Source organism: Synchiropus splendidus, chromosome 1 (genome assembly GCF_027744825.2).
Source record: "Synchiropus splendidus isolate RoL2022-P1 chromosome 1, RoL_Sspl_1.0, whole genome shotgun sequence".
Taxonomy (NCBI): domain Eukaryota; kingdom Metazoa; phylum Chordata; class Actinopteri; order Syngnathiformes; family Callionymidae; genus Synchiropus; species Synchiropus splendidus.
Window position 1 is genome coordinate 70681029 of NC_071334.1, and position 27956 is coordinate 70708984.

General features: G+C 53.5%; 1 protein-coding gene across 6 annotated transcripts in view; it reads right to left on the reverse strand.

The window, feature by feature from the left end:
• The window catches only part of LOC128769195 (rho GTPase-activating protein 42-like), a 49694-nt gene that overhangs the window by 1424 nt on the left and 20314 nt on the right, over positions 1–27956 (reverse strand). For 3 of the 6 annotated variants that reach the window (XM_053882624.1, XM_053882643.1, XM_053882633.1), the window contains exons 2-24: positions 26722–26817; positions 22398–22459; positions 16212–16283; positions 11438–11539; positions 11257–11367; positions 11071–11175; positions 9572–9701; positions 9134–9234; positions 8251–8360; positions 7730–7786; positions 6673–6751; positions 6299–6338; positions 6057–6119; positions 5917–5991; positions 3505–3589; positions 3381–3439; positions 3203–3308; positions 2978–3137; positions 2747–2903; positions 2518–2664; positions 1409–1556; positions 537–593; positions 71–150 (exon numbers count right to left, since the gene is read on the reverse strand). In XM_053882624.1, the coding sequence (XP_053738599.1) occupies positions 71–150; positions 537–593; positions 1409–1556; positions 2518–2664; positions 2747–2903; positions 2978–3137; positions 3203–3308; positions 3381–3439; positions 3505–3589; positions 5917–5991; positions 6057–6119; positions 6299–6338; positions 6673–6751; positions 7730–7786; positions 8251–8360; positions 9134–9234; positions 9572–9701; positions 11071–11175; positions 11257–11367; positions 11438–11539; positions 16212–16283; positions 22398–22459; positions 26722–26817 (2202 nt within the window). The remainder of the gene's footprint in view (positions 1–70; positions 151–536; positions 594–1408; positions 1557–2517; positions 2665–2746; positions 2904–2977; positions 3138–3202; positions 3309–3380; positions 3440–3504; positions 3590–5916; positions 5992–6056; positions 6120–6298; positions 6339–6672; positions 6752–7729; positions 7787–8250; positions 8361–9133; positions 9235–9571; positions 9702–11070; positions 11176–11256; positions 11368–11437; positions 11540–16211; positions 16284–22397; positions 22460–26721; positions 26818–27956) is intronic. The other 3 variants (XM_053882670.1, XM_053882661.1, XM_053882652.1) reach the window with 3 other exon arrangements.

The following is a 27956-nucleotide window of genomic DNA, read 5'->3' on the forward strand; positions in this document are numbered from 1 at the left end:
TTGCACAACCGCCCTGGTCACGTGACCGTCCCCCCCCGAGCACACGCAACAAAGCAGCATGCTGACTCACCGTTGGAGAAGAGCGCCCCCTGAGGGAAGCTGAGCTCGTGGCTGTGCTCGGCCTGGCAGGAGTAGATGGCCTGGGCCTCTCTGTCGGGACAAACACAGCGGCGGGTTAGTGAGCACCTCGGAGAACGTGGCGCCCATCTGCGGAGTTACGCCAGCTTCTGTTGCCATCGAAGCTAGAAGCTAAAGCTAGCAGTGGCTACGCTACCTAGCGTCACACTGGCTGCTGCTAACCTCAGGCTGCACAGTGGAGTCAGAGTAACACAACACCAGACCACAAACGTCGACTCAAACGCACAGGGAGAGGAGCTAGCTACATTCTTGTAAACAGATGTTTGTCGGGGACACAGCGCCCCCCCCGGTGAGTGGAGGTAATGCAACTGAGTCCACTCTGATCCAGGAAGTGTCTAACCCTAGTCTGGAGGGGCTCTGTGCCGGGCTTGACTCGGGCATGTGTGTGGAGTCTTTACCGTCCTCCTGCAGCAGCGGCGGCGGCCTCTTGGAAGCGCTGGGCTCTGGCAGCCGCTCTGAGAGGAAGAGAGCGCAGGACGCGGTCAGAGGTTACGTCACACATCTGGAGTTTTATGTAACGGCTGAGAGGCGTCCAAGTGCTGCGCTTCAGTCTGACAGTGTTTTGGTTCCGCGGCCCCCGCGAGCTGTGACTCCTCAAACTTGCCCTGGTTCCCTGCGTCGTCCCCTCCCTCCATCCCTCAACCGCGACGCCTTCACCAGACTCCATCTTTGTTTGGAGGCAGGTGAAAGGCAGGAGGACGGCAGGGAGGTTTCCACCGCGCTGGAGCAGACGGAGAGAGACGGAGGAGGAGGAGGAGAGGACGGTGCGCGTCTGCCGGGTCACCACAACCTGAGAGTAATTGGAGGCAGAGCTCCCCCCTGACGGAGCCATAAATCTCCCACCGCTCCCACAAACAGGGACCAGAGCAGCACAGGCTCTTATGTAAGGCGCCGTCAGGGCGGACGGCCTGGCGTTCTTTAGACACTAGCTCACTTCCTGTCCGCACCCTGACACGACGCCGGCTCCTTGAACGCACCATCCCTCAAGTTCAGGTCACGTGACGTCAGAAGGGTCCAGAACCGGGGCCAGGTGTGTGAGGAGTCAAGGGGGGAGCGAGTCAGAGCACGCCGTGCTAGTACTGGCCTGAGTGCTGAATTAGTTCTGGTAGGACGCGCGAGATACACGGAAGCTTCAGTAGTAGCTGCAGCAGGAGCAGTGACGGAGCTACAGGGAAGTGAGGGGGAACAGTACCGACGCAGTACTACAGAGTACAGTAGGAGTGAGCCAGCGGCGGCGGTACTTCTACTGCTGGTTCCGCTGAGCTCTTACAGCGAGCCGGGCCTCTGGTAGCCGTGGGTGTCCAAGGTCTGGCTCCGGCCAGACGGCACCAGTTTGGGAGGAAGCTCCGGCTGCTGCACCCTCTCCTGGACGTCCAGGGTCGGCAGACTGTGGCCGGATCCAGCGCAGCTCCCGGGACCTGCAGGGAAGACGACGAGTCAGAGCCCCCGAGCCGCAGCACCGCGTCGCAATAGCGCCCCCTGGTGGCCAGACCCGCACACCCATCCACATTGAAAGGTCAGCGTCACCGTGTGATGCGCTCGAGCGTTTCATCAATTGTTGTCCACTACATCTATGAACATGTATGGTTATATGAAGATATTCAGGTTGGTGTGTGTCTAAAAAAATCACGTTAAGACACAGGAAACTCGTTTGTTTTTGACTATTCAGATTTCTCCTCCAGTGAAGTTGATGTTACAAATGTGATCATTATTCGAGGCAAAGTTTACAGCCACAACATACTAAATATTCTGTTTTTAAAGTAATAGAGCTCTTTATCTATGGTGAAATCTAATAAAAAAAAACAATAAAAGCCTTCAGCTGTGAAATATCTTTAGCCCAGTCACTAGTGATCCACCAGCCAACTATGATCACCAGTATGACACTGCTCTTAGTGTCTCCTCTTTCGCTCCTTTTATTTTGTGTATTGTCCGTTTCATTTCTTACTCCTGACGAACACTGGACAGAAGTAGCACTGACCTGTACTGGTCGCAGTAGGCTTGTCTCAGCTCAGTACTGTGATCATGCTGCGTGACAGCAGCGCTCTCTGCAGCAGTGGGTGGCATGAGGAGGTATTCAGAACGCAGCTGTGTGATATCTGGAGTAGTATCACAGGAAATACCGCTGATAGGAACAGCAGTAGTCTTGTAGTAACGCCACTACAGGTCGTCTCATTCACTTGTTCAAGCAGCAGAAGCAGTAGAAAGCTTCTGAGATAGTACTGTTAGTACTAATACCATCATGACAGTAAGGAGCCGGGGTTGGTGAGCTTTGAAGTAATATTCGCAGTAGAAGCCGCGGCAAGGCAGTCGAGTGAATGTTGGTATTAGCGGTACGAGATGTCAATACTATTACATTAGTAGTGACGTCAGGGGTCCCACCTTCACTGGCGAGCAGAGACCCGGGCGAGGCAGCGGTGGCCGGCGAGCTCGGCCCGTTCAGGGTTCTGTGGGCGTCCAGGTTCGAGGAGCCGGAGGACAGCGAGTCCATGCTGGCCACGGGGGAAGAGCTGGGGGAGCTGTGGTCGCCTGTGCAGGGAGCAGAGGAGGAGGAGCCCAGCAGGGCCTGGTTACCACCTGACACCAGAGCGGAGCGCTCTTCCACACTCACTCTGCGCATCAGCCAGGCAGAGCGCCGGCGCGTAGCTGCTGCGCTGCTTCCTGCTCCCCCCGGACAGACGGACGGCACGACTCCTGCGGGACACTGCCTTGCACTGAGGCTGAGGCGGGGATGGAGGCACGTTGGGGTCCGGAGGCTGGCGGAAGATCTGGTCCAAGAGAGCAGAAGCAGCACGGAGTGAGCCAGACGCCGGCTCCAAGAGGGGGCGCCGCTGCCACTCGCCTCGCTGAAGTTCTCGATGAGAATCTCCACCACGACGTTCTGGAACTTGATGTTCATCATGGCCGCCACCGTCTCCTCCTGCGACCTCATCAGGGTGGGCCCGAAGATGACGCCCAGGTTGGACACTGTCATCATGTTGGACTGGTTCTGGGTGGAAACTCTGTAGGTCGCCCAGGTGAGCTTCAGCTGAGGAGCTTCAGCCAGGCTGCTGGAGGCCGGACTCACCTGACCAGGTGCTGGATCAGCAGCTCCAGCATCTCACGGTTCCTCTGCGGCAGCTGGTGCACCAAAGCGTGGACGCCACGGACTCGGTGGTTCTGGTCATCGGACTCTGCGGAAGGACAGCAGCTTCGTGTCTGGTGCGGCTCCTCTGTGAGGGGGTGAAGAAGGCAGTCCAACTCACTGACGGCCAGGATGAAGTCAGCGTGCAGCCTGAAGGTCATGAGAGGCTCGGACAGACACCTGCGGAGGAGAAGAGCAGCCTGAGGCTGGGATGGAAGGAGCCGCAGGCGGCGGGTCGCGCTGACCTCAGGTAATTCTTCAGCCCGCTGGTGATGGTTTTGTTGTCCCACGTGTCCGGATCCAGCTCCATGTCCGCTGCTGCTTTTGATGCTGATGGAAACAGTCGGCAGCAGAGTTACACGCCGTTCATGACTGTTTTCACTCGGCTCTTTCCCCCCACAGAGGACAGTGGCACGGCATCTGCGCGCCATCTGGGGGCGAGGCGCTGCCACTGTTGAGCTGTGTTCTGAGGAGGGAGCAAAGCATTCTGTCCGCACCCTGACACGTCGCCGGCCATTCTGACGACACCTGAACGCACCATCCCGGAGGTTCAGGTCGCATGACGTCAGAAGGGTCCAGTACCAGGTGTGTGAGGAGCGAGTCAGAGCACGCTGTACTAGTACTGGCCTGAGTGCTGAATTAGTACTGGTAGGATGTGCGGAAGGTTCAGTAGTAGCTGCAGCAGGAGCAGTGACGGAGCTACAGGGAGTGAGGGGGAACAGTACAGTCGCTGACGCAGAACTACTGAAGTACAGAGGAGAGGAGAAGTGAGACAAAGCATTCTGGGAGCTTCAAACAGTGGTGACCTCACACTGGCTCCCCCTTGTGACCAGAGGACTCGACACCGTTTGTCAGAGTGTTGATGCGCTGATCCCTCCCTTAGTCAAAGCAGCGCTGCTGTGGTGCGCCGCGCTCCTCTTCCCACACACTCACAGCCAAGAAGCCGCTCACATGCTTCAACAACTTCCAGCTGTTGCGCCTCTAACTGGAGCACACACTGTCACCACAGAACCAGGGAGGGATCCTTGTGGGAGCCGCCACCAGGCCAAAGACTGTCTGCAGCGCAGAGCTAACAGAGCTAACAGAGCTAACCCGACCTGTCTCACTTCCAAACTGTATTGATGCTGTCAAAGTTTGCTCTGTGCTTTAAAAGTTGGCTTTGGAAAAACTAAACACACAACATGATAAATGTGAAGAGAGAAAGAAGAGAAGGATTTGTCTGGAAACTACAATCATATCATGCAAAAGAGAAGTGATCCCATCCAAACCGTGATTTAAAGTCAGTCAATACATCAATAAACCATGATATATTTTGCCATATTGCCGCCTCTTTCTGGACACATGTGAAACAAAGACATTTTCTGCCGTGTGTTTGTGAAAACAGCCTGGCAACAGAACAAGCCAGTGTCAGGAGCTGCAGTGTTTCACCAGTGAACAGGGAGTTTCTACAGGACTTGAAGCACAAGTGAGCTTTGGCCCAGGCTCCTGTGGTGGTGAGGCCCGGGATTTTCTCAACGAACCAAGGCTGCCGTGGCAGATTGCCAGTTGGTGACAGCGAGGCCTTCTAGCTGGCCTCACGTTGAATGCGACTTGTACGCGTCCTGTGATTGGATACTCATCCCGTCATTTCAGGACCAACCTCTACTCTATTTCTCGCTCTCAGAAAGCTGTGGCTGAAACACATGAGGATATTTATGGGCAAACTAGCTGCAGAGCAATGAAACCACACGTTTGGTGACATTCCAGCGTGTATCACACTGTTCTCCGCCCCTGCATCTACACTGGCGAGATAACCAGCTGGAGAAAGTTCGCCTGTTCCAATCAGGCGGCCACTGCAGGCTTAGTGCTTGGTGAGTGCAAACAGATGTTTATTTTGGTCCCGTTTAACACGTTAATAACGGGGCGCAGTGTCGCAGTATACGTATATGTATATGTACAGTGGTGCCTCGGTTTTCAAACAAATCAGAATTCGAACAAAAATTTCTAGATTTTTTTGCTTCGGATTTCGAACGAAAATTCAGAACTGGAACACCCCCGAAAAAGCCGGAAAAGAACATGCACGGACCGATCAGCTGACCCACGAGGCGCTCTGTTATTGTGTATAACGCAGCCTCTGTATGCAGACGTGTCCCGTTAGCTCCATTTACTGACTGTTTTTGCTTCAATTGAGGTGTAAAACCTTTCCTGTCTCCACACTGGAGCGTGGTAGAGTGTCACAGGGGAGGTGCTGGAGCGCTCACTCCAGGGTTTGATGTCCTGTTGTGGGCTGGAGCTGGGACAGGGATGAGGCCAGTCTGGGACAGAGCCTGACTTGGTTTATGACTTTGTCACAGCCAAACTGCACAGAAGCGCACATTCAGAGCTGGACACGCACCGGGCACCTCTTCACTTCTGGAGAGACCTCACTCACTCGGCAACCCCTCCCACATGCAGCGGCCACACACATAGAGGAACAGCCACCTGCAGCAGACACTCGACATTTACTCCTACAAAAGCCTGTACTTGGCTGAAGGCCTAGGTGTAAGACGCACGGCCGCAAGAGTGGAAAACACTGCACTAGAGGGCAGTGGTGGGGGAGGAGGAGGAGGAGGCGCGACTCAGCGTGACGTCGCCCCCCTCAGGCAGCAGAGGTGAATGACGGGTGACGCTGTACTTACAGAAGACGGTGGTCATCAGTTTCTGGACCTTGGAGCTGACCCCTCCGGTGCGGTACAGTCCCATGGTGCTGATGCCTGCGGGGGAAGGACGGCTGAGTCAGTGGAGCTGGAGATGGAGCGGTGCAGCGCGGCAGCCTCACCTCTGCTCTCCACCAGGTGGATGCACCGCCGGACGAAGTTAAATCCTGCATCGTTGAGGAAGGCTGTGAAGGAAGAGCGCCACAGGTCAGTGGGTCCAGGTGAAGCCAGCTCCACGACTGTCAGCCGGGCACGGGCGATAACTGGGGCACCAGCTGGCGCCGAGTGGCCGCTCTGCTGGACACACAGCGGACCTGACCTCGGACCTAGCTAGCTAGCCAGCCAGCCGCGCTGAAACACTTACTTTCCTCCTTCTTGCTCAAAATGGCCGGCAGGTTGTAGATCTGAGGAGACGAGAAGGTCACGAGTCAGTTCGGCGCCACGCAACATCTGCCCTGACGCGACACTTGCACGAGGCGCGTCCGTGTCGCAGCGTCAAATCATCTACGTAACAATTTCATCGCTGATCACATTAAAATTCTAAAAATCAGATAAAAGATTTGTATGAAAATAATTCAAAATTGCAGTGCATCATCACAGTGTAATTCCTCAGTGTTGCGTATGGAAAAGTAAGAAACGAGTGTGTTCATTTGAACTTGCGCAGCCGGCCACACGGGGGCGCCATGTGAGCAGACCAGAGCGCGAGGAGGCGCAGCCAGAGAAAGAGAAGTTGCTCACCGGCTCCTTGCCATCCATGGCCTCCAGCCACTGCCTTCTGTTGGCCTCGGACAGCGCCTGCAGGGTCATGACCCCGTGCCTGGACACACACACACGCAGTCAGCCAGCAGCGGCACAGCGGTGTGGAGGGAAATGAGAAGAGCTGCCGCTGGATTTGACTCGTCACATTGTGACCCCCCTGGGCTGCAGTGGTCAGCACCCGACTGTTGGAGAGCAGCCACCCCAGGCAGGCGGTCATAATGTTACGGCAGGTGACCCTGATCATGAAGCTTCACCCAACATGCAGAAAGCTCTCCTGTGAGCAGATGACTCGGCGTGACTCGGAGCCTGAGCGGAGCTCCTTTCCTGCTGGCAGCACATCAACAAACGGACATTTCTATCCTCCAGTTTCACTTCTATCCTCCAGTTTTAACTTCCTTAACAAGTCGAATGCAGCCGGACTTGCAGCTGACCAGCCGACTCGCTTCTAAATCCAACACATTCAGATAGATTTTTTCTTATGACTCGGGGTCCTCCGACTGCATTTTCATGACGATGTTTTTAAAAGCCCCAACATGCCGATACCGATTTGTGTTTTTCTTCTACAAAAATCTGCTTTACTTTGTCATCTATACATCGTGATGTAAAATTTGATGACAGTCCTCATCATGTATAAATCAAATAAATCAAAATAAATCAATAAATCAGAAAAAGGCTTATCTTTGTCATTTGATCGGGTGATCACGTCATAAATGTCTGTATCGGCTGGCCGATATATCGATATATGGATGGGTGCAGCCCTAGTTAGGATCCATCTGAAAGGTCATAAATCAAGGGTGAAATAACGGAAAGTGAGTCTGAAGTTTCCATGCCAATATTGAAGACACTATTTTAGCTTTCCCTTCCACTGCTGAAGAATGTTGAAGCAAGTGACGAAGCTGTGAAGTCAGGCCTGTGGTGACCATGACAAGGAGCGACAGACTGGAGGATGAGCGAGCGGCGGCAGGAGTCAGAGCAGCGTGTGCAGCATGAAGCCAAGAGCAGCAAACACGCGGCTCGTGCGGCAGCGTTCACATACCGGACTTTATAGAAAAACTGAAGCGGCCTGAAAAGAGTTCCAGGACAGACGTCACGTCTACGGCGACACATACACAGAGAGAGAGAGACAGGTGAGTGGACGTCGACATGCAGGCGCTACACACTGCCGCGAGGGTAACGGGCGGGTTTAGCGGCAGCCACAGAACAGACACGCAAACAACATGCAGCGCCGCAGCGCCTCAGTCTCGCGGTCATGGCAACTCGGTTAGCAGCGTGACACTCCAATGCTTCTGTCGACATCAGTATCTGTGACGCAGAGGAATATCGCAAAATGATTTGAAAACAAAACCTTCAAAGAGAAATCCAAGTCTCCAAGCAAATAAATGTCTGTTGAGTTGAAAAAACCCACATCAAACTAAATAATAAAAACCACATTAAAAGCAAATACTTAACACTTGACAATGCCAAACGAAAGCTTAACCAGCAGAACAGAATAAGAACTGGTAACGTGCATCCAAAGACCGTGCCACAGCAGTGGGTGGACGTCCGTCGGAGACCCACCTCTCCACCACCTCCACGTCGAAGCAGAAGCGCTTGTCGATGGAGTCGGTCTTCCGGCGCACGCAGGACCTGAGCTTGAAGATCTCGGGCTGCTGCGGGACCAGTCCGTTCTGGAAGCAGAGGAGGACATGAGGCTCCTGCCGCTTCACTGGCTCCGGAGCGAGGCGGAACGTCGGGGGCGCGCGGCGGAAACAAGGCTGTCGCGTGGAGTAGGAGAGAGGAGCGAGTGCCAATGAGGAAACTTTTCTTTTATTCTGTTTATTCTATTAGACTGTTGAGCAGGCCTTTTGCCAGAGGGGCGTCTGGACGGCCTGCTGCCTCAGCAGGACGCTGTGGATGTCCGAACATCAGTGTCTGCATCACGCTCCTCTCCATGAGAAGGGTGTTTCCTTCCCGGTAAATATGATCGAAATCCTTCTTAAAAAAATCCCCAAATAGAAAATAAAATCGAACAATGACATAGGCACACTGCAGTTAGCTAACATCACCACTAGGAGTCAGTTCTGTTCCACAAAATAGCAAAAACAATCTAAATACATAATGACGCCCATCTGTCCTGTCAACAGCGCTTGCTAACCAAAGCTAGCCGCGGACAGCGCTAAGCTAACCCTGCCTGCTGCCTGTCAACAGCGCTGCGCTAACCAAAGCTAGCCGCGCACAGCGCTAAGCTAACCCTGCCTGTCAACAGCGCTGCGCTAACCAAAGCTAGCCGCGCACAGCACTAAGCTAACCCTGCCTGCTGCCTGTCAACAGCGCTGCGCTAACCAAAGCTAGCTGCGCACAGCGCTAAGCTAACCCTGCCTGCTGCCTGTCAACAGCGCTGCGCTAACCAAAGCTAGCTGCGCACAGTGCTAAGCTAACCCCGCCTGCCTGCCTGAGGTACCTGCTTCCCCGAGGTCCTGACCTCGGAGCCGATCATGGTGAAGGTCTTGCTGCTCCTGTCGTACGTGCAGTAGTGACGCACCCAGGCGGAGCCCAGAGGACCTGTCAAGGGGAGGAAACCAGAGCCAACACATTCGTCAGAGCGCAGCCATCGCTAACAAGGGATGTGTTTATGGAGCCACCAACACCAGCGCGCACACACAATCTGCACACTCCTGCGTGTGGACCTGCTTTATCCTGCCTCTGTGGGGACCATGTAGCCGGACCCCACAAATCCAAGGCTCAATTTAAAGGTTACACTTCAAAATAACTGGGTTCCATCTTGGTCCAGAGTCCTGGTTCAGGTGAGTCACGTGCTGAGGGGGAGAGGCTGGGGGAAGGGTGATGGTCCTCACAAGGACAGAGAGACAGACAAGCCGGCGTATGTGTGTCTGCTCACGTTTCTCCTGGACGTACAGGAAGCCCTCCATGGTCCAGGGGCCTGGAGGTCTGTAGTCCTGCTCCGCAGACCTGATCCTCCTCATCAGCTTCTCTACCTCCTGCTTGGTGCTCAGGAAGTTGTTCCGCGTCTGTCGCGACACAGCGGCTGTCAGTGTGTGTGTGTGTGTTTCTGAGAACTTGAAGATGACAGAGAGGTGTGACCAAGAACTGACACCAGGGGGCGCCAATAATCTGTGTTAAGAACAGCCGGGTCTGCTAACTTCCAATGAGAAAATACAGTCTGAGCTAAGCTAACGCTAAACATATCAAAGGCCAGGACAAGCCAAACATGTGCTAGTGAAGGAGAGTCAGGGTGAGTGAGTCAGCGTGAGCAAGAGAAAGAGTCAGAGTGGGAGCAAGAGTGAGTCAGAGTGGGAGCAAGAAAGAGTCAGAGTGAGCGAGTGAAAGAATCAGAGTAAGACAAAGAGTCAGAGTGAGAGAGTGAAAGAGTCAGAGTGAGCAAGTAAAAGAGTCAGAGTAAGCTAGTGAAAGAGAGCCAGGGTGAGTGAGTCAGCGTGAGCAAGTAAAGGAGTCAGAGTGAGCTAGTAAAGGAGTCAGAGTGAGTGTGAGAGTCAGAGTGAGTGAGTAAACAAACTAGGCTAATACCCGAACCGGAACACATTGCGAGAGAGCCAGAACTGGCTCCGCCCCCGAATTCCACCTTGCACACTTCCGAGGGAACTGGAGCGTAGCAAAAGCACAGCGAGTCTGAGCGCTGAAGAGGAGACAACGCCAGAACAATCCAGCACTGTGAGAAGCCTGATCACTAGAGAAGCGCTAGCAAGATCAAAGTGGGGCTAAGCTAATGAAAACTAACCCTAGCCTTACAAACCCAAGCTAGCTTGCTAACCCACTAAGCTAACTCCCACCCTCAGAACGGCTAACCGCAGGTCTGGCTAACGCTGCCAGACTGAGGAATCTCATCAGACAGAAGCAGGAAGGGTCACCTTCACCTAGCCGCGCTACACCCGCCGAGAGGGCGAGTCGTGCAGTGGAGATGACGGGCGCCGTGGCTTTGACTCGTCGGCTCAGACACAAATGTGGACACCGCCGACTGTAAGGTGGCGAGGTCATGTGGAGCAGGGAGGGAGGGGCTTGGGAGAGCGGGCCCTGAACGGCACCTAGATTAGCTGCACTTGTGGGGACCAATCCTCGGAAACACACCTCCTTGTGAGGCCATTTTGCCAGTCCCCAGAAGGTTAAGTCTCAATTTAAGGGTTAAACCTTCAAAACAACGGGGTGATTCACCAACTTCAAGGAAAACACCTCCTTGTGGGGACCGCATGTCTTTTCTTTGTGCACCTTTGCCGGTCGCCACAGGTCTAAACGCCAGTTTGAGGCTTAAAACTTCAAAATAACTGGGTCCTGGTTCAGCTGAGCCATGTGTTTTGGAGGGCTGGTGTCATTGGCCATGAGAGGTCCTCACAAGGACAGAGCGGAGTGTGTGTGTGCGCTCACGTTCTGCAGGTTGAACTGCAGCTGCTGCTTGTACGGCTGGAACTCCAGCGCCAGCTCGTAGCCCTCGTGGTAGAAGGTGAAGAGGCCCTGCAGGAAGGCCAGCAGCTGAGGAGACGGCCAGGAGAGCAGACATCACACTGTCAGCCGGAGCCCTTCTTCTCCGTCCCGTCACCTGACGTCTCTCACCGGCTCCACAAACTCAAACTTCTTCTTCTCCTGAACTTCCTGGATCTTGAAAACGTACTCCAGCGACGCGTCGTAGAAGAGCTGCCTCTCTCGGTGGATCTGCGCGTCGGCCTGAGAGCAGACGCGCCATTGAGAGGGGGTCCCCACAAGCCCAGCGCTGCCCCAACACACACACACACACCTCCTGCAGCTGCGCCTCCTTCTTCTTGGACGACAGGCTGAGGTGGCGCTCCAGCGTGGAGTAGTACCTCTCCGTTTCCTTGTCGAACTTCTTCTTCCCTTCCTGGAGACAAGGCAAACGCGGTGTGTGAGAGAGTGGCCACCAGGTGGAGCTGTAGCACCATCCAGGGATCGCTTCAAGAGCAGGGGGCGGCAGAAAGAGGAGTCAGACTCGAGACAGGCAAGAGACAGACTCGAGTTCTGTTTCATCCCATCTGTCGGAGAGTCAGAGCGAGCAGGTGAAAGAGTGAGAGAGCAAAAGAGAGTCAGAGTGAGTGAGTCATAGTGAGAGTGTGAGCCAGTCAGAGATTGAACGAGTCAGGTAGCATGTGACAGAGTCAGAGTGAGTGAGTGAGTGAACAAGTCAGAGTGAGTGAATGAAAGAGTCATAGTGAGCTAGAGAGAGTGAGTTAGTGAAGGAGAGTCAGAGTGAGTGAGTCAGCGTGGCCACGTGAAAGAGTCAGAGTGAGCTAGTGAGAATGTGAGCAAGTAAAAGGGTCAGAGTAAGCAAGAGAAAGAGTCAGAGTGAGCGAGTGAAAGAGTCAGAGTGAGCAAGTCAGAGTGAACAAGTCAGACTGAGTGAGTGAACGAAAGAGTCAGAATGAGCGAGTCAGTGTCATAGATGAATGAAACCATTGCTGGAGAAAGTGGAAGAAGAAAGAAGCAGGAGAGTCAGAGTGTCAGATGGAGTGAGTCAGAGCAGGTGGGGAAGAGACAGTCATGTGGGCAAAAGCAAGTACAGAAGAGAGACCACAAAAAAGAGAGGGAAAGAAGCAGAGCGAGTGAAAAGATGAGTCAGATCCTGACACTTGCATGACTGCCTCTGTGCCCTTGAGCAACACTTTTCCTCCCTCCAGCCCCAAGACGTTTTGCAGAATGTGTTCAGTGTGCACTTGTATCTTGCAAACACGTTCTGCTAGAATGCTAACACAAACACACAGGTCCATATCTCTCTCCCTGTGAGGATCTCTCCTGGCCACCGCCCTTTCCCCAGCCTCTCCTCCTAAACCTAACCATCCAACACATGGCTCACCTGAACCAGGACTCGGAACCAAACTGGACCCAGTTATTTTGAAGGAACAGGCTTTAGCGCAGGTCCACCTCCCTCTCGAGTCAGGACCGAGAGCAGCTGCCAACGGCGCAGCGCTGAGCTCCACGTCCGTTTGCTGGGGACGCAGCCCTTAATATCATCTTCCTCCAAAAGTAAGTTGTCGCAGGAATCCAGAGTCGCCGCCGACCCAGTTGCTAAGAATGTTGTCATTGAGTCACGACTGCCATGATCATCCATCGCCCCTCACAGCTGTATTGTCTCTGTCGGGGGATGGAGAGCAGAGAAGCTGGGGTCCCACCACGTGCCACCCTCCTCCATCATGAAGCCCACTCTGCTGCTCCATCTCCAACCTCCTCTCCACCTCGGCATCTTCATCTCCGACTCTCCTGCCTGCCGAGTCTCATGGATTCCAAATTCCCCCCTCTTCTCCTCAGACTCCCTCAAATCACCATATCATCAGCAAACATCATGCTTCATCTGTCCATCAAGATGGCAAACACGGTGTTGTGGAACCAACGTCAGTTTCCATCCACAGTAGAGTCTTCTGGAGAGTCAGAGGGCCAGTCGGGTCGGGTCGCACGCTGATAATGGACGGCGCTCCGGCCAAGTGTGACCAGACGTCTGATGATTCTCCGCCGCCGAAGGTCTCCGGAGGCGCTGCTGACATTTGCCTCGCCGCTGATGAATCCAAATTGTGCTGAGCGGACAGTTTGCTCCGCGGCTGAACTTCTAATGAATCTCTCACCAGAGCCGTTGTTCCTTCATCCTCATCATCCTCACCCCGTCACCGTGCAGTAGGTTCAGTAGATTGGATGTTTCATGTCACCTGCCATAACGATAGTTTACCATCCAGATTTATTCTTTTTTCTTTCTATCACCACAAACGGCATCAAAAATTCTTCTCGTACGACTGCGTAGCTTGAAGCCGTTTCCCCTCAATATGTCGTCAAAAACTCTGACTTATCTCATTAAATATTCAACACATGGCACAATTTGTTTAGAAGTTGATATTTTAATTCTCTGATGAAATAAACTATTCACCTGAAACAGTATTCACGGAATAATTCATGACTTCATTATTATCATTTTCCAAATATTTGAAATCTGTTCTGCGTCTCAACAACTCATCATTTCATTCCTTTGAACTGTAACTGCAGTATTCACCGCGCTGGAGGTACTTACGTTGTTGTTAGGATGCATGTGGTTTGGTCAGAACGTTGCTTGCTGAAATGGTTACTTATCTGAACTAAAGCGGAACTATGACTGAAGCAACTCTCAGCTCAGCGCCCTCCTGACCAGCCAGCAGGGGGCAGCCTCCTGTTGGGCCTGACCGTGCATGTGAAGAGGCCTCCCACACGTGATGTCACGGCCTGACTTGAGGGGCTCCCAACACGCTTGTGCGCCTGACTCTCAGATCCACTCTCCTCCAGCCAAATAAGGCCAAGCTGTGTGGCTGGAGGGGTCGGGACTCGGGGGAGGGGGGAGTTGCTCAGGCGCTCACGAGGCAGCCTTTTATCGCAGCGTTCTCTGACTCATGTGGAGCTGCAGGAGCCAGGGGGCGACGCACAGATGGAATCAAAGGCCACTCTGGATCCTGAGTAAACACTCGGCTGAGAGGCAGCGAGGACCTCCTCTGCCTGCCCTTCCCAGAAACATTCCTCCTCTCTGCCTGCAGCCGAGGAAGGGGCCGTCCCTGGAGAGCTGGGACTCACCAAGTTCTGCTCTGGATGAAGCCTCTGAGGGACCAAACCTGAGCCCTCGCGAACACGCTAGCACCAGCAGCTGATGCGGACCTCACCACTGAAGACTGTTCAGCTCCTCCGTACTGACACGTCTGCGTCTTCCAGCGCTCTAGAAGCGAGTGAGCAGCAGAGGCTCTCCTCCGAGTCTCTCCTGGATGCCTGACCTTCTCTCTCTCGCTCTCTCTCTCTCTCAGAGAGACCAGGCAGAGAAGCTCTGGTTCAGGCGAGAGGAGGAAGCCAGCGGTCAGTCTTCTGGCTCAGCTCTTCTGCACCTCATGACTGAAGCACTGACAGACTGTAGCCTCCAGACAAAACCCCCTGCGCTTTCATCAACCACAGCTGCGTCACACCACGGCCACTAGATGGCGTAAAGAGCTCAGTGAGGCGGAACTCTCCAAAAGAGTCTCACGAGTTTCAACCAGAGTTTTCAGGCTGAACTTTGACTTTCGCTTTGTGTTTTGAGACGAAGGAGCATCAAGATCTCCAAGTGAGGCTAGCAGAACCAAGATGGTGGGTCTTTGAGGTGGGGATCAAGCGGACCAAGAGGACTCAAGAGTCTGGCCACCAGTGTTTGAAGCCAGTTTGTGCTCACCGCGTCTGATCTCACCGCGGGAGCGAAGCCATCAAGACCATGAAAGCGGCGGCGGTCGGCACATGAGCCGGGCTCGAACCTCATGAGCGCGGAGGGGGGCGAGCGCCCGCAGGCGGCCCACCTCACCGCTGTAAACACCTGCACTTCAAAGTGCGAGTCACCGCTGACCAGGGATGGGAGAACAAGCCTCGGCAGACTCTCGTTCTCATCTTGTTTCCAAACTCTCTCCACGTTTTGGGTCGCGGTTCACGGTCTGGGAACCTGGAGTCCCCCGCACACTGCCGACTCCTCCAGTCATGAACCCGTGGGCGACTGTGTTGACGAGTCCATGCAAACCTCCAAGTCTCGACGGAGAAACACAGAGGACCGCGACTGCTGGTGTCGACCCGCTGGGAAAGTGGGAGAATCCAAGATGGCTACTGTTTGTATTTACCTGTTGATGCTCCAAGTTTATATCACTGAAGACCATTTTATGTGGCTGATGTTTCTAATAAATATAAAACATGAAGAGCATCACTTCAAGGTGGGGGGTTTGAAGTCCTGAGGCTCAACTGTCCAGGACCATGGAGAGTGTGAGGGAGAGGTGAAGAAGCGGGTGCAGGCAGGATGGAATCACTGGAGAAAAGTGTCAGGTGTGATGTGTGACAAAAGGATGAGAGGGAAAGGGTCCAAAAGGGTGGTGAGGCCAGCAACGTTGTATGGTTTGGAAACAGTGGCACTGAGGAGAAGACAGGAGGCAGAGCTGGAGGTAGCAGAGATGAAGATGCTGAGCTTCTCTCTGGGAGTGAGAGCAGGATGATGATAGGATCAGAGGGACAGCACATGTGCTCAGGTGTTCAGGAGACCAAGTCAGAGAGGCTGGATGGAGATGGTTTGGACATGTACAGAGGAGAGAGAGAGAGCCAGTACAGTGGTAGATGAAGATGTTGAGGTGGAGAGGAAGGCCACAGAGGAGATTGATGGAGGTGGTGAAGGAGGACATGAGGTCTGTAGGTTTGAGAGCAGAGGAAGCAGAGGACAGGGGGAGATGGAGGAGGAGGATCACCCCTGAAGGGAGAAGCCCAGAGAGAAAGAAGAAGATGGAGAAGAAAAACAAGAAGAAGACAAAGAAGAAGAAGATAAGGAAGAGAGAAGACTAAGAAGAAAAAGAGAACAAAGAAGAAGAAAAAGAAAGGTGACAGGTGAGGTGTTGGGGGAGAGATGGGACACAGACTGAGTCTGAATTGAACAGGACAAAAGTGAGACTCCGGAGGCTGAACCTGTCAAAGTTGGAGTGACGCGCAGCACGAGGTGCCCGAACCCCCTCAGCCCCCCGCTCCTCAGATGATTGCACACGGAGGTGGTCTCTTACCTTCGCTGCGCCGATTTGCTCTTTACGGAACTTTTCCAGCGGAGTAATCAAAACATCATCAGCGCTCTGCATCTGGAATGAAACAAAGAAGCAGCAATCAGAATCAGAACCGGAGCGGAGCGGGCCGGGTCGCCCTGAACGCTGCATGGCATGAGTCGCCTGCTGTCGGGGTTCCCCCCCGTGCTGGTCACGTGACCAGAAGTCCGGTTTCATCGGAATGTTGCTCAATCCAAACCATCGAACGGAGCAGGACCAAAATCTAGCCTCAAAAGACTGTGAGATCATGACACGCAGCACCAACAAAGTAGAGATGTAAACAGAAAAACAAAACAATAAAAAGCTCCACTGCTGCAGGGTGAGCCCAGGTTTGACCCCGGGTCCAGCAATATCCGCGCACAGCATCAGCCTTTCAATAAAGCGGTGAACGGTGTCACATCTTCACATCGAGACAAGGTGAAGTGGTGAAACGAATCAGAGCTCTCCTGAGCTCAAGTCCACTCTCAGAAACCAGAGCTCCAGAACAAACCTACAGCAGCTTGTAGCCACATATGTGAGGTGTTCAGACTGGTGTGTGTGTGTGACTCGGAGAATGAAACCGGTCTGTTTGAGAAAGTGGGGATCATCTGTTTCTGCTCCGTCTTCTTGTCATCGGTCAGTTACAAACCTCATTTGTTGATCTGTTTTGACATGTGTGGTGACTTTTCTCGGGTTTTTAAAGGTGTAGAATCCATGTTTGCTGTTTCCATCGCACCATGAGGCAGGCAGAGTCTCTCCAGGAGGCCTGCTCTCTCTTCTGATGCTCTGAAGCTCCGGGCTCAGCAGCGCCCCCTCCCTGCAGCAGGAGGGGGTGTCGCTTTAACAGCGTCGATCTAAAGAAGCGGCACTTGGAGACTGTAGCGTCGTGATGACGACCTTCATCTGAGGGGAGGCGTGATTTAAAGTTGGGCGGCCGCGCGTGATAAAGCAGCTGGCCGCTGCCGCCATACGTCTCCGAGAGCGCCGCTAATTTAGAGGTGTCAGCACGGACGGGCTCCTCCCCAGCGCCGGCCGCCGCCGTGGGAGCTTTTGTTAGGAGCCATTCATCACAGAGAATTTTCATCCTCCCAAAATAGCCCTGTCACCACAGCAAATAGAGAGAGAGAGAGAGAGTTAAAAATGGGCGGCTTCGTCTTTGGTGGAGGTCACCCAGTCTTTGGGTCCAGGAGTCACAGCCCAGCCCACAGCCACCAGATGTGGGTCAGAATCGCAGAGAAAGGAAGCATCAACCAAAGCCGGCCACTCTTCAAGGCCCACAGGGGGCAGCAGAGGGGAGGCCACTGAGACGCAGCCGGGGAGTTTGGAGACACAGTGATGGAGGACTGGTGGTTTGTGGAGAGGCGAGAGAGAGGACGAGCGAGGGAAGACAGAGGAACCTCTCTCTCTCTGTGATGTTTTCTTCTCCACACTGCTTCATGCCAACCTCAGATTTGCAGGTTCACGAGTGCGACGCCTGCTACAGTGAAGCGTGACATCTCCAGTGGAGGCCAGGGGACGTGTGTCAGTCCTGGGGTGCAGCGCCCCCTCTGGTGAGGTCCCTGCCTCAGACAAGCTCGGAGGATCTATGGCGGAGCAGAAGCCAGCGGCTGGTCGACCGGTTGGGCTTTGGAATGACTATCCAGAGAGCTTTCTCTGCAGATGAAACTCTTCTCAGAGCACCCACCTCAGGCAGCCTTTTCCTCAGCGCTCACACAGGTGAACACTGCTCGCGGCTTCCATCCGGTCGTGACCAGACTTCAGTCACCCTGGAACACTCGCCAGGGCCACACACTGCAGAGGAGCTCCCCCAGGATCACACCTCTGAATCCAGCCGTGGAAATAGGAGACTCAAACGTTGCCTCGCGAAGGAGGCGGAACCAATCTTCAGGATCATCTTCCGTTTGTGTGGAGCCCAGCTGCGCAGCCGTCCCCCCCACTGCACCTTCAAATCCCTTCCTGAAGCCTCATTTGCAGCCGGCCTTTCGCTCTCTCTCCTTAAGTGAAACCGAGTCATGATTTTACAGGCTGGAATTGCTGATATCTTAAGCTCAATTAGACAGCGGGCGTGTGGAGGGGAGGAAATGAGTCCGTCACTCTGGCGCAGGGGTGTAATTCTCCCAGTGATGATGCAGCAGATAAGGTGATGACCGGAGGATTAGCCGGCTGCCGCTGGTGACCCTCACGTGTCCTTCACGCTCTGGCGGCTCGGACTCTTATTTCCTGGCTTAAACCTTAAACACACTTCTGGGGTCGTCTGCTTCCCAGCACTGGTGCACAGTTACACCACAGTCAGAAGAAGAGAGAGAGCCTGTCACAAGCCTGAATGTGAGGGTGAAATCTTCAAAATAACTGGCTCACTATAGTTGGGTTTTATTTTGGTTCATTTGCTTTAGACAGTTAGGTTTAGGGGGAGAGGCTGGGGAAAGGGTGATGGCCAGGAGAAAACCTCACACAATGTTCCCACAAGGATAGAAATATGAACATCAGTGTGTGTTCAACAACAACTGGATCAGAATCATCTCTGAGCATCAGTTCTGACTGAACCCAGTCCAGAGTCCGGAGCCATGTGAGCACCTTCTCAGGAGGTGAGGGCTGAAAGGTCCGGGGGGAGGGAGGGTCACTGAGGTCGGCGTGTTCCAGAAACTCCTCAGACTTTCATTAACGCAGCACTGGTGGACGCGGCGGCGAACAATGCCAGTCTTTATTTAACGCTGGCGTTTCAGGGTGGACGGGACATTCCTCACTCAGCTCTCCCCTGAGAGACACGCGGACACGTCTCTCTCCTGGCGGTTTCGGTCTGACGGCACAGCCACAGCCACCCAAACGGTACCTGAACACAGCCACACACCATGTAAAGACACATGGAGCCGCTGACTCCGGTCCACAGCTTGCAGGAGACCGTGTTCCTGCTGAGTCCTGACCGTCTCTGGGACACATGACTCTCAGAGCAAAGTGGAGTCTTGAATGTTGGACCACAACTGGCTTGCTTTGTATTGTCTCACTCACAGCAATATCACATCCCACCAGTGGCTGCTGGTCAATAGAGGGCGCTCTCTGTGCCTCACCATGGATGATGATGATGATGGTCATAACAAACAAAAACAGTCTTCAGCAAACAATACCTTTGTAAATATTAGACTTGGACGGACCAAAAACGTCATCACGATAAATGTCATTTCAGCAATAACTTTCAAACGACCATGGTGAACCACAGTCCACCACACTCTCCACAGCTGTCACACGCCGCGGAGCTGGAGAGCGCCGTCACCCTCTCCTCATGTTCACGTGTGCAGGTCCAATGCAGCCAGTGAGCCGCGGGTTTATCCAGTTTATGGTGAGATGCAGAAGTGACATCGTGGAGAGTGTGTTTGGCGGGATCTTGTGTACGTTATTGCCCATCCCTAGTAAATATGGATTCAATTTCCTCTGTGGCAAATCTGTCTGTATAAACCAACCTCCAGAAGAAGGAAGGAGGAGGAAAAAAAAACTCCATCAAAATCTAACATCTAAAAGCAAAAAACAACAAGGAATAAATGGCAGAATGAAAAACAAATGGATGAAAAACGGACCTGGTGAGACGGACAGGTGCTGGGGGGAAGAAATCTGGAGGCGTTGGCTGTAATTACGCTGTTATTGACCTGCTGCAGCAGAAACACGTTTTCACTGATTCAGAGCTCAAACCTTCCTTCAGACAAGCAGGACTCGGCACAGACTCGCTGCTGCGCCGCTCCAGGGCCCTCCCCGCGCTGCCCTCTCCTCCAGAGCGGAACCAGAACCACTTGCAATCTCCACAGACGTCTGGGAATTAAAGCTGAGCGCTTTCCTTCAGCCTCTGCATCTGGGAGAATCCCATTTTGGAAAATCCCTGCGGCGCTCCGGCCAACCAATCACTGGGATTTATTTGAGCTTGAAGCCGCCACCCAGCCGAGCACAATGAAAACGCTTCGCGCTCGAGCGGGCCGGGAGAAATTGGACCGCCGGTTCCGAGTCCATCTGGAGTCTGAGACGGTGAGGAGAGAGCTGGCTCTTATCTGTCCAGACGTGGTCCAGATGTGGAGCAGCAGCGAGGGGAGCAGGTCCACTTCAGGAGCGCCGTCCTCGGCCGTCAGCGTGGAGCCCTCCACTGAAGACTGATGCACTTGGAAGAGGATCTCTGTGGGAGCCGCCGGTCAGAACATCCACCCAACATATGACTCCAGAATCCTCCCTGGCGAGCACTGGATGGGTGACGTGACCCCGCAACCCCTGCGACCCCCGGAAGGTTTGCTGGCTCCAGTCGGACTGGAGTTTCGCCCGCTGACCTGTTTGACACGAGAAGCTCTTCCGCCATGTTTCCAAGTCGCTCACCGTGACAGAAGCGGAAGCACCGACAAGTCGCTCACAGGCACCTGAGCTCCGCCCACAACTGCCTGGAAGGAGAGGCCTCGCTGTCACAGCATGTCATGGTCCGGACCATCGTCTGGATCAATGATTCTCAACCATAGGGCCGGGGTGCCCCCTAGAGGGCCACTAAAGGTTTATTATTATTATTTTTTTTTTTTTTCATTTGCCATGTATGGTGGCATGGTGGTAACCTTCTAACCACGGAGCAAACTTCTCTCTTCTTCTTTGGCGTTGCGTCTCCTCAACAGGTTCTATTGGTTCATGAGTTCATTAAACCGCCTCCATCTGCAGACAAATGAGGTGGAACGGATCATTTCCCACCTGACTCTCACCGCGCACCGCCGGTGAAAAACCCTGCTCTAGATGGTGACACACCCAGTGCTGTTCAGAACATGGACAGGGCCACGGGTGGGTGACCCCAGGATCAGGACTCGCTGCTGGTGACTCGGTGAGGTGCTCCACTTAAGACTTGGACAGAGCAGAGAGACCTCGGTTTGTCAGGAGATCAGGTGTCTGAGGAACCATCTAAAAGGACACGTGAGGAGTCGGCCGTGTCCTTCAGGGACACCCCATCCTCTCGAAGAAGTCCATCCCATGAACGTCAACTGTCTTCTTCTTCTCCTTCTTCCTAGTCTCTGCACCTCCAACGTTCTTCCTCTGGCCTACAGAAGGAGAACTGTCTGGACTCCTCAGAGAACCCAACTCAGAGGAGAACTGAGCATCTGTTCTGGGGGAAACACGTGCTTGAGAAGGTCTCTTCTCCACAACGATCAGGGGGATTTTAATATGGGACCTCGGCGGCCTTCCCGCCCGCCACTTAAAGCCTGGTGTGTGACGGACGTGGAGGAAAAACACAGATGGCAGAAATTAAAATCTTCAAAGGTGAGCGTGAAGCGGCAGCTAATCTCATCTACACGCCAGACTTCATTTATCAGAGCAGGTCCGGGCAGTAAAGGCCAGAGCAGCGTGGAGGCACCGCCCCCCCGCCGCCCCTCATGAATTGGTTCCACTCCTTTAATGATTCTGGACGCTTGTAATCCCGGGAGAACCGCAGCGTCAACCGAGTCCCCACGCCGCACTTCAGCTACAGGTCAGTCACATACAGGACGGCGGTCAGAGGGACCTGGGCCAGGCGGGGGGACCCACAGGGATCCAAGCGTCTTCCAGTCCCTCCACAGGGTCCACCACCACACTTTGCTGAGCAAAAGGCCAGAAGCACCTTTGAAGTATTGGCTGTAGTACTTTTTCAGAAACAGGAAGTGATGCAGCAGCCACCCAGCAGGGTCAATGGTTTGGGTTAACTATTGCTCACAGTTAGGGATGCACCACAAGGCTAGGCTAGCTGGTCTTTAGCTGGTCTTTAACTGACATTTGACAGGACCCCACAAGGCGAAGCCTCGATTTGAGGATGAAGACTCCAAATAAACTAGGTTCCAGTCTGGTTCAGGTGAGCCATGTGTTTTGGATGGTTAGGTTCAGGGGGAGAGGGAGAGGAGAGGTCCCCACTAACGCGTGTGTTTGCGCCTACAGGTGAAGGAAGCTTGAGTATTGAGTACTAAATCACTAAGCGACGTGGAACCAATTGTTCATTTGCTGGAGCTCAGAAGAAGTGGAGTCTGACTCAGGTGCAGGAGGGGGGGGGAGACCCGGGACAGAGCCGCGGTCCATCACGCTGACGTCGGTGGCTAATTTAACCAGAGCACGTGTTGGCTGCTCATGCTAAGCCTTCAGACGAGAGGCCACGCCCACACGGGCTGCTTCCCAAGACAAAAACAAAAGTGGTCTCACCAGACGCCTCCGCTCCTCCTCCACGGTGCTCAGCAGCTCGGAGAACTCCTTGAAGGACTGCGCTGAAAGACGAGAGACAGAGAGAGAAGTGAGCGACAGGAACGTTGTCAAGGTCACGCGCCGCATTTCTGATCTTCAGAGGATGAAAGAAAAGCTCGGTGAACGAGGCCTCGCGGACCACAGGCGAGTGGTCGGATCGTTAAACGTCAGATGTCGCAGGCCCCCAGCGAGCGCCGCACCCGCCGCTAAGATGTTTATTTCCACTGCAGCCGCTGAGCTTTCAGCGCAACATACTTCAGAAGCTCATAAAATCATGCAGCTGTCCAATTCAGAAACAGGAGCAGCAGTAAAGACCCCACATCAGCCGGATGGAAAGCCCTGATTGCTTCGCCGCTATTTTCGTCCCCTGCCAGGCGACTCCATTCCAGAGATGTGATGAAGCGTCGGCGCCAGCGTGTGGCACATCGCTGCGCCAGATGAAGCGAGCGCGTGGTGCAGGCGGCCTGATGCTTCCATCAAGAGACTGGCTGCTTTACACATGTCAACGTGTGGGTCGACGCCCCTTTTCTCAGATGAGACGGTGACTGCGTGAACGTCTGAAAAACCAGAGCAGAGTGTTCGGCCAGAACTGAAGAACAAAGCCAAAGTGCCTCCTGGTTTTGGTGGACTGCACCAGAAGAAGCGCAGCAGGTTTCTGAGGGCAGAAGGATCCTCCAGTGAGGTTCATTATTCCAGCTCATATTTTTGCCTTGGAGCAAAGTCAATTGAATTTGCGACCTCAAGATGGCGCCGACGAAGGCTGGCCTGGAATTATCGAAGAGTGAGAATGAACTTGACGAAAAACAAAACTGAAAAATGGACGACAAAATCAACACTGGCTCAGCGTGTCGACACTTGAATATCTGTCGACATTTGTTGCGAGTCTTTGTGGTTCCACTCCTGACTCCGGGACAGAGACAGGGACGTAGGAACACTACTTCATCACTCCTTCTGCTTATCAGGGGCCGGCGAGGACACGGTTTCCAACTCCATCCTTCTGTTCCTGTGGAGCGTTGCACGTTCTGAGTGTGATGGTACCAGAGAACCTGGACCCAACGGTTGGCCCATGGTTGTGTGGACTGGCTTTCACTTGGCCTCGCTGTGAGTTGTATGGTTTCTTCTCCAGGTGGTCTGAAGCTGGTCTTCTACCAAAGCTTCAAACCCTCCCAGTCAGCGGGAACCTGAGCCACAACAACACTCCGGCTCCCATGGTTCCATGACTCGGTGCAGGTCAGGCCTCACTCATTGCACCAGGGGGTCACAGACCAATCACACGCTGCAGCTCACCAAAGACTCCACATGCTCCACACCGGGACGTGGAAGAAGCAGCCGACTGCTTTGAAGTGAACACATCAGAACTTACTCCAGAGACTGGAGGAAGACTCGACCTTCTGGAGGAAGGGCATGTAGCGCTCCCTGAAAATGTAAATTCCAACAGGCGCATCAATCTCTGGGCTCCATCGATTCTCAGATAACTGCCATGAAACGTGAATGTCACTGCAGCGAGTCGCAGAGAGGATCAATAAAGGCCAGCTGAACCCGTGGGGCGACGTGAACCGGATCCTGCAGGCAGCGGCCGCACGAGGCGAGAGCTTCAAAAGTGTCGTCGTCCGATTCCAAGGATTGGCTGGCGTTCTGGCAACGGTCCAGCGGCACGGGTCAGAAACTTCCACTGAGGACCGGATGGATCCTCCACAGTCACAGGACCCAACAGAAATATCAGACCCCGAGGGGGCGCCCTGCTCCACACTGCCAGTGAAATGAAGGGGCTGAATGGTTTCTGTGACTGAGAGCCAGCGTCACCTGACGCATGCTAACTGTGTTAGCATCAGCTACGTGGAACCAGCCACGACCGGCAGCTCTGATGGTCGTGTCTCTTGAGCTCAGCTGAAATAGATACGTCACTGCTGACGGTCAAAACCTGAAAAATACTGAATAATATATGGAGGGATATTAATATTTAATATTGCCTAAAAAAAGCACTAAGCGTGACACATGGCAAATCGATGATTTTCCCCACCCCTGGTTAAATTCCAGACCAATTAGGTCTGACGTTTGTGAAAAACCTCCACCTAAGTGCTGCCTTGGTGTCCATTAATGACCCGTATTGACGTCAGAGCTGAGGGGAAACGCAGGGCTCAGGCTGAGAGCATCCGCCGTAAATGCACCATCGATCAAGCTGCCTCCGAAGATCAAGGGAGGTCTTGTACTAGGGGCGGAGCTGGGCGGTTCCTAAAGGGCCACAGGTGTGAGGGGCCATCATGCCAAAAGAAAGGCGGCGATGACGGAAAACATCTGAGGTAATGACGACGATATGAACCATTAAATGTCCAATGGAAGTGAGGATATGAAGAAGTGTAAATATGCATATGCATTTTAGTTCATCATAAAGCTGTGGACCAAACATCGACGAAGAGACAAAGTGCGTTCGGCTTCGAAAGTCCGAGATGTTTTGGCCGCGGACTTGATCCCGGCTGGAGACCTGCACCTTGTCTTCTCGCTTCAGGTGACTCTGCGCTAGATGCTGGAAACTACCTATACAGCACAACTCCACACAAACATGATGGATGCTGGGCAGTAAAGGGTCTGATGGCTGTCTGGGCGCACGACACTGTTCAAAAACAACTTCTCAGACTCCCACAACACTGAGGTGAGCAGCTTCAGCTGCAGTAAAATGGTGCCGGGGAACAGGAGCGCAGCGGTCCAGGACTGGAGATGTGTGCGGGTGTTTGATAACTCAGGTGTTTTCTCCTTTACTAGGCTGATCAACACCTGATGTTACTGACAGACAGAGTTGCTTCAGTGAATCACGCTGCGCTCTACAGTCACTGTTCTCACTGCTGTGATCTGCAGCTGTCACTGCATGAGGAGGACAGTGAGGAGTTACTGAAGATCACCAGACCATTCATGGATCATCTCCGACGTCTGGATCTGGACTTCACTGACTGAAACCTTCTCCATCCTCAGTCACCTCTCTCACTGTGTTCAACCTGTTGTGAGAGCAGCAGGACCATGACTCTTCCTCAGGCATTCATTCACACCGGCCTCGCGTGGAGGAGCTCCAGCCCCGGGTAATGAGCAGGACAGGAGGAGACGAGGTCGGGGGCCGCGCTCCGGCCCATTAGAGCCGGCGTGGCCTCGGCGCGGCAGCCAGGTTCACCGCCTCCATTCATCTCTGACACCAATCACAAGAACTGGCCTCCGTCTCTGAAGCATTGGGAGGAAATCGACGGCATGAATTATGCATCAGCGTTCTCTGCCTTCCTGAGAGAGTGTTAGTGTGCCTCAGCCTCGGCAAGAGAGTCGCTCCCAACATGGAGCTTCACTTCCCAGTCGCCTGCCTCAGCGGTGAGAGTCAAGGTCCTGCTGTGACTCCGTCCTCCTGAACTCCACTTCCACAACTGATCCTTTGTCAACTCCTGCTTCTGCTTCTCACCAGTTCTCCGCCGCCAAATGGATCCGCTTCTTCTCAACTGAGCATGACGACTCCACTGCTGTGGGACTCTGGTCTCGGTCAGTCGACTGAGAGGAGGTTCAGTTTGGTCCAGGCTCCACCTGATGCATTTCCACTCTCCAAACTTCAGCACTCCTGACCCCAGCGCAGCCACACTGTTCTGCTTCTACTCCACTCAACACACACACCTCACATCATCTTCTCCACTCTGACTCCAGTTGTCCTCGACTCATTCCTAGTTCTGTCTCCCATCAAATCAGACTCAATTGAAAAGGAAGCTCCTCCAGTACGTCCACCCACCTCAGAGAGCGGGGAGTCGTTCTCCCACTTGAGGACTCGGCGTCCAGAAGCGCTGGTTTGCTGGGCAAATTTCTGGCAGACGTGAAGCTGACAGAACAGATCGGCTTGTTAAGACACTGAGGCTCATCGTGACATTTCCATTGACAAAAGACAGGAGTCAACAGCAGACAAAGCGCCTCCCAGCAACAGTCATCATCTTCATCTTCACGTTCATCATCATCTTCATCCTCATCATCTTCATCTTCATCTTCTTCATCCTCATCATCTTCATGAGCTGCACTCCAGCCAGCCACTGGTGAGGCGGTCGTTCCTCAGATCCAGATCAGATCCTCTGCACCGACTCACAGGACGTGTCCCGGGTCGGCCCCGGGGCCTCTTCAGTGCGCGGCACCTCAACAGACCAGGGAACTCCTGGAGCAGCGGCTCTGCTCTGAGTCACCTCCTGGATGACTGAGCTGACTCTAGCCAGAGAAACTTACTCCAAAGCTGCTGACCACAGCTGAGAGGAGGAGGTCAGGAGGAGAGACTCACCGATGTTGACCTCGTCGTCGGTCTCCGCATCACCGATGCACTCGAACTGGAAGTCCTGCAGCGACTGGGAGAACTTGAGGACGGCCACCGACAGATCTGGAACAGGAGAGAGAAGCCTTCACTGAGTCTCGGGCCAAACTTGGAACCAGACATTCATCCGTCTCAGAGCCGGCAGGTTTGCTGACCCTCCACTCATTCAAGCCCCCAGAGAAGAGACTGGACGGACATGTCACAGTCTCTTCACCTCCAGACGTCTGATCTTCTCTCCCTCAGCTCTCATTCACAGATCTTCTTGTCCTCTCTTCTGCCCAGCTTCTTTTGCTTTGTCTCACAACCGAGCAGGACATCATGGTGATGTCTCCCCTCACCTCCCTCCATTACCGTGGCAACAGGAAGAGATGCTCCTCTCACCATGAACCTCCCCTGCAGCACCTCACCACGGTCTCACTGACCTCATGTCTGTGCTGCGCCACCCTCACAAGACTTCCTCTCACACGACACATGACCTCTGAGTCTGTCACAGTCTGGAGCTTCACTCATCGTCAGTGTCTCAGAAAATATGCTACGAATATTAAGAACTATTTCAATATCAAAAGTATTAAAATATATATAAAATATAAAGTATATCGAATAAGTAAAAAATTATGTTGAAGATGATGGTGGTGATGAAGAGGATAATGACGATAATGATGATGGAGATAATGATGAAGAGGATGGTGAAGATGGTGAAGATGATAATAATGAAGATGATGATGAAGATGATGATTAAATAATATAAAGTACATATAAAAAGTGTAAAGTAAATATAAAAAGAATTATTTTATTATTATTATTATTATCCATTACTCCACATTTTCTGAAGACACTCACCACAACACTCGGAAAGCAAAACATGAAGACCTGCTCTTGTGCTGCCGGCCATGAGTCAAGGCCAACAACATGACAGAGGGAAAAAAAGGTTCCATTCCCTCGACCCGTCTCTCCAGGTCACCAGAGCTTTTCCAATGATGCAGAAAACCATCAGCAAAATGGGCTTGGAAACCAAGCGCCCCTGGCTGACCTGCGGCTGGCGGGTCACGGTCCCTCGCTGGAGGAGGACGCGCAGGAGACTGGGATGGAGGCGTGCAGAAGAGTCGCTTCCTCAGACTCTGCCTCACGTGGACCAGAGCCCCCCAGAAACTGCTGCGTGTCAGTGACCCAGGGCTCCTCAGTCAGCCTCTCTCTTCTGCACGTTC